The 6453-nt window shown below is 33.3% G+C and overlaps 1 protein-coding gene across 3 annotated transcripts in view; it reads left to right on the top strand.

Moving 5' to 3' along the window:
- The first annotated feature begins 5287 nt into the window (after positions 1–5287).
- The window catches only part of LOC117168516 (general odorant-binding protein 56d-like), a 4740-nt gene continuing 3574 nt past the window's right edge, over positions 5288–6453 (top strand). The window contains exon 1 of one of the 3 annotated variants that reach the window (XM_033354248.1): positions 5288–5426. In XM_033354248.1, the coding sequence (XP_033210139.1) occupies positions 5364–5426 (63 nt within the window). In that variant the 5' untranslated portion in view covers positions 5288–5363. The remainder of the gene's footprint in view (positions 5427–6453) is intronic. The other 2 variants (XM_033354249.1, XM_033354250.1) reach the window with 2 other exon arrangements.

Raw genomic sequence — 6453 nt, 5'->3', positions numbered from 1 at the left:
TTGACACTAGAAAATTCTCAAAAATATTAATTTTTGACAAAGTCAAACATACGTGATAGAGAAGGGTTGATTTTATACGTTAAGGGTTGAAGTCCAAAAATCAAAGTGGGTATTTTGGAGGAGCCCAAAAATCAGAGACTCTACTGACACGGGAAAATTCTCAAAAAAATTAATTTTTGACAAAGTCATATATATATGGTAGAGAAGGGTTGATTTTATAAGTTAAGGGTTGAAGCCCAAAACTCGGAGTGAATATTTTTGAGTAGCCCAAAAATCAGAGACTACATTGACACTAGAAAATTCTCAAAAATATTATTTTTTGACAAAGTCATACAAACGTGGTAGAGAAGGGTTGATTTTATACGTTAAGGTTTGAAGCCCAAAAATCAGAGTATGTCTTCTCGAGGAGCATAAAAATCAGAGACTCTACTGACACTAGAAAATTCTCAAAAGTATTATTTTTTGACAAAGAGAAGGGTGGATTTTATACGCTAAGGATTAATACCCAAAAATCAGTGCTGGTATTTTTGAGAATTTTCCAGTGTCAGTAGAGTTTATGATTATTGGGCTTCTTAAAAATACCTACTCCGATTTTTGGTCCCCAACACTTGACGTTAAAAGACAGGCCCTTTTTAACAATCAAACATAACTTTGTGCAAATCAATCTTTTTCGGAATATTACAGTGTTACTAGTCTCTGATATTTTTCGAATTTTACGGTTCAAATGTTAAGTGCATTTGAGACTCTAAAATGAGCCAAAAATGTAGTGCATTTTGGATTTTGCAAATTTTATTTTTTGCAAGGGGGTGGTTTTTTGAAAATAGGGTTTTTTTTCATGCATTATAGAGCCCAAAATAAGCCCAAAATTCTGGTGTTCTTTGTTTTTTCCGAATTTTATTTTTTACATAGGGGGTGGTTTTATATCTGGTAGGGGTGGTTTTTGAAAATTGGTTGTTAGTGCATTTAAGAGCCCCAAAAAAGCCTAAAATTCTGACGTGTTTGATTTTTATTTTCTTCCAATATTTATATAGTGGAGGTGCTGGCTTGATTCAAGTCAGTACCTCCTCTCAAAATTTGAATATTCACAAAAAGTAGCGGAGCCCAAAAATCGGCAATACAGCCCAAAAAAGCCCAAAAATATCACATGAAGAAATTTGGGAATTTCTTTTGTGGAGGTGCTAGCTTGATAGACCTCGAAAACAGCTTAAATGGTACAAAATATAAAGACATTTTGGAAAATGAACTGACAATATTGTTTGAAGACTTGAGCTTCGAAATATGGCAGAACATGTGGTTTTAACATGATGCCTGTCCGACACACTATTCAGCGGTAGCACGAGAAGTGCTTGATCGTCATTTCAATGGTCGCTGGATTGGTATAGGCGGTCCGATAAATTGGCCTGCAAGATATTCAGATCTTATTCCGCAGATTTCTTTTTATGATGCTATCTAAAAGGCAATGCGTACAAAGAAAAACCAACAACACGTGAGAATATGATTGACCGAATTACAAGTGCATGTACTGAAATTCAAGAAGATACACTTCTCCGTTGTGAAAATTCATTTGAATTAACGATTAATAAGTGCATTGAAGCCGGAAGTCATCATTTTGAGCACTTACTTTAATTAAAAAATGATTCCCTAAGTACCTCGATTCGTGAGAGGCAGGGAATAGAAGACTGCTATGTCCACGTCATTGTTCCTGGGTTAAGCTAAAAGTAGTAGTTTCTTTTAAGACTAATTTCTAGTATTGCAGAATCCTAAGCGTGCATTCTCAGTAACAGTAAAATGAAGAAAAATTGAATTACCATGAACTAGCCCCCACCCCCAGGGGGCGGTGTTGGGGAACTGATTTTAAAATCACTGTATGTACTGCTCAGAGTAATTAAATTTTGATTCAAAACATTTTTTCATAGAGTGCCTATTTGCGAGATATTCGAATGTTTCAAGTTAAAAAAATCACCCTGTATAACAATCTAAAATGCATTGTTTTAAGACAACGTAATGTTTGAATGCTACTTTTTCTTTAAAATATTGAAATAAATTAACACATTAAAAATACTTGTTCTCTCTCCCTTTCTCTTGAATCCTCTCACTCCTTGTCAAAGCCTTAAGAATAATAAACTTCGATATTATTGTCAAATAGATCCTATTTTTCGTGACTCACTCGGCAGGGGAAAGGAGTAGTGTGTGGAAGGGATATAGATTTTTCAGATTGATCAAGAATTCTCGTGCTATTTAAGTAAATAACACGTTCGTTCCGCAACACTACTCCGACCCAGGTTGCTGATCAATCTCTCTAGCAATCACCCCAAGCGAAGAACCTCACGAAGTCGTTATGTAAGGTTCCCCACGTGGGTCCATTAATAGCCAAGGTCTTTGTTTCAGGCGTCATTCACTCTACTGAAACTCTTTTTATTAACTATTTGCTGGCATACTTTCCTGTCCTGGCATACTTTTCTAGCTTCTTTTATCTCCATGCATTTTTTCATGCAGGCTCTTGTGTTTCTGTGACTTCTTATGTCTCTTCTAAGTAGGGTCTCATTCACACATTCTAACCATTCTTTACCTTGATACACTTGTTTCGTTAGTCGTTCATTTGACATTCTCTCAACATGTCCGAACCATCTTAACCGATTTCTTTCCCATGTGTCTACTAGCGTCTCTTCTGCACCACATTCTTTTAGAATTATCTTGTAACTTACTTTGTCCATTAGGGTTTCCCCGCTTATTATGCGCATGAATCTCATGTCAATACCGTTAATTTTACTCTTATCTTTTTCTTGATAAGTCCATGTATCGCTCTGCGTTCATTTGAGATAGAAGATGGAGCTCATTGCCTCATACTAACGTTACGTTTTAGTGCAAACTTAACCTATTCTCGCGCTGCATTAAAAAAGCAAACAAGTGATTAAGTGTCTCTCAGTGAAAATGTTCACAAAATCTCTTTGATTTGGCGATTTTCAATGCAGGCAGGTGGATTCATTCAGTAAATATATAATAATGTTGTGGAAAACTATGTAAAGTAAACTGTAATCAATTGTCTTAACATATGACAAAAGCTAATTATCCTGTAGTATCATGTCTAATGAACACCTCCATAGTATCCGACATACTTTTTTCTAAAAATTCATGAAAAAATAAGCTGTGGATAGCTATGGATTAATGAGTATTGGACTATATGTTGACTACGTGTCGCGTTATCTAGGTATTGTAGACTATTCTAGGCGGATGGTGGCCGCAAATTGGGAAAATATGACTTTTTTGGTTCAAAATAACGTATGGCCCAAAAATATTGACCGATTTATAAATGTATAATTTATATAAACAAATGTTTATGCACAAAATATTTGTTAACAAAAAATTTTCTACGATTTTCCATAATTTTACGTTTTTTAAGTTATATTACAAGAAATTTTGATAAAAACAATATTATGATGAATAAAGTTCTTCTTGAGAGTATGGCTGTTAATATTATAAACAAGCTAAATAAACAAATGCATTCATCAGGGATTTTTCGATTCTAAAATTCTTTTTTTTTCGATTTCAATTTTTTAATTAGGAACTTTATGATAACTTTAACAAAATTCATAATTTGCTGATTAATCTTATGATTTTTAAAACAACTTTAATAAACAAATGCATTATTGAGACATCTGTCGACGGGAAAATTCTTTTTTTTTCGATGTCAGACTTTTTAATTGGGATCTTCATAATAAATTCAGCAACGTTCCTGATTAGTTAATAAGTCTCACAATTCTGTTTTAGGACCCACAATGGATAAACCAAAAAAAGACCCTCCAGACTACACCCGAGGAGAACTCTTCAATCTTTTAAAAAAACATTTACACGACGATGCCAACAACATTTATTCAATTATTGAGTTGGAATTGTCGAAAAAACGTAACTTTAATTTTAAGTTGACAAATGAAAAAGGACAAATCGTGTCGAAATCAGTATACAATTTTCGAACAAGATGGCTAAGAGTTTCGCGGAAGAAGGGGAATTTTTAAAAAATAATAAAAATGGGCTGGAAAAATTCGTAACCCTCAATGATGCCCATGGAAATTTTCCGGAGTCTCGAGAAAATACTGGCCCAGGTCGTCCTCCGGTTAGTTTTGCTGACAGCCCTGAAAGGACAAAGCCCAGGAAAACTGAACATCTTCGAACTCAAAACACTTGCGAAGAACTTGTTTATGTAACCCAAATGACTCTTTGAGCCACAGGACAACTAGATGCCGCAAATGTTGTAAAAGATATTTCAAGCGGTGCACCAAAAAACCATCTGAATACAGGAACGCTCTAAAACATGCTCGAGAAGAAATGTTGTCTGGAAACGAAGCATTGTCACTACTTATTGAAAATAATCTTTTAAAAAAGCAGTACAAAGGGATGCGCGAAGTAAGTTTACAAAAAAATTGTTGTCTGCATCCGTCTTACGATAAGGTTCTTGAGTCGAAAAAAGCTGTTATCCGGAAAAATCTGCAATGACTGTGACGGAAACGGAGTCCTAAATTATAAAGCAAAGAAATTTTGAAAAATTAGTTTTTTACTATGTGTGGTTCTGCTATCTTAACGTGAGGCTAGCATGACCACCGGTTATTTTGTTTAAATGAAGAGCATTAAATTTGGCAGTGGGGCATTTAATTAGCTCCAAATAAGCCCTAAATTACCCACAGGTTTTCAGTCCATTTTTTCAATTCTCGCAAAGTTGACAATATTAAAAGAAAAATTTCTGCAAATAAAAGCACGATATATATTTTTAGAATATACAAACAAAACTTTTCTGAACTCTGAAAGGTTTACTAAATCATTTTGACTCGTCAAACCCGCCCAAATTAGTCTTAAATCTTTATAATAATGTACATTAAGTAAAAAAATAATTACAAGAGAAAATTATATTGAAAAGAAAGTTGTGTAGGTCGAATAACATCCTAGCATGTATATTTACTGAAAATGATGACAATTATCGCATTATTTATACATTTATTTCGCTCAAATTTCGGAAAACAAAAATTATATCTTTTGGAAAATCACCCATATACAGTAATTGCATGTACTAAACTAATGGTATGTTATAGCTTTTGTATTGTTCCATATAATTTACTAATGCAACGCTGAATTTGCATTTTGAACTTCATGACTAACAATACACTTCATTTCCGGAAAATTGAATCATTACGTGGCGTAACTACTGTTAATATAGATTAAGCAATTATCAAAGTAGTAATAGCAAACTCTTAATTTCAAGTTTATAAACTAATATTTATGTGCTTCAAAAACGTATAAAAGAAGTTTCCACATAGTTCGCGTTGGATTTTACCAGTATAAATTGAGCGCGGAAGGAATAAAAAACTGTCAAAATGAGAGGCCTTTTAGCAATTTTTATGTTTTTTACACTGGCCAGTATACGAAACATCGAAGGAGTAAGTAACATTATTATTTATTTCAATACTTTTTCGCATTTAAAATTGTTTCGCCCGCGTCAAATCTTCAATTTAATTTCTAAAAATATGTTAAATTATATTGTCTGAAGAAGTATAGAATGTCTGTAGAAAATATTTAAAAAAAAAACAGTTTTTGCTAACAATAGTAGAATATCGAATTCTTAAATTTTGTTAACGATTATTAGGACATCAAACGTTCATGGCAAAATGCTGATCTTCAAATTTTCACATTATATTAGAATAGGCCCAAGAAACTTGAAAAATGTTGAGCAATGTTGGCGTTATTGATTATTTAAAAAATTCATGACAAAACTGATTACAAATTTTGTATAGCTATATTTCCCCACAAAATGATCAGAAGCAGTTTAAATGGGGATTCTAAAATATTGATATTGTTTAAAATCAAGGGAGGTTTTTTTTAGAAAGAAAACATAGGGATTTTATAGACAAAATTTCCTTGAAAATACAAAACATAGACTCTTTAAAAATTTCTTTCTCGTTATTATGACCATTAACTGCAATAAAAATGTTGTATTTTTACAAATAAATGTGACCTTACATTCAAGAATGCTCTAGTCTTAACTGAAGAAAAAAAATTTTTAGCACCTTAATTTTTTTTTTCTCGTGGCAACTTTGCTTTCCAATATGGCCGCAGGTTAGGGAAAACCTGTGAATTAGGCAAAAGTCAGCGAATTTGTTATAAAAGATACTAAGAGTAACTCTGAATTAAATTTGAAAATTAAATTTGAAATCGCTTTAATTCGCTTATAAAAGATTCAATGTTAGAAATGTTACAAGTTTGACCTGAGTTTTTTCTCAGCATGTCAAGATTTCCCCCTAGACGCGAAAATACCCCAGAGAAACTCGGTATAAAATTACACAGGCCGACAAAATTTGACAAAGTTCCGGAACCAGAGACCAGACCTCGTATACCCGAAGGTTTTTGCTGCGCTGAATCCGAATCCGACCTCAGAAAAATTCCATCACCCTCAGTTTTCGAGATATT

Source organism: Belonocnema kinseyi, chromosome 2, assembly GCF_010883055.1.
Source record: "Belonocnema kinseyi isolate 2016_QV_RU_SX_M_011 chromosome 2, B_treatae_v1, whole genome shotgun sequence".
NCBI lineage: Eukaryota > Metazoa > Arthropoda > Insecta > Hymenoptera > Cynipidae > Belonocnema > Belonocnema kinseyi.
This window is presented reverse-complemented; position numbering and strand designations above follow the sequence as displayed.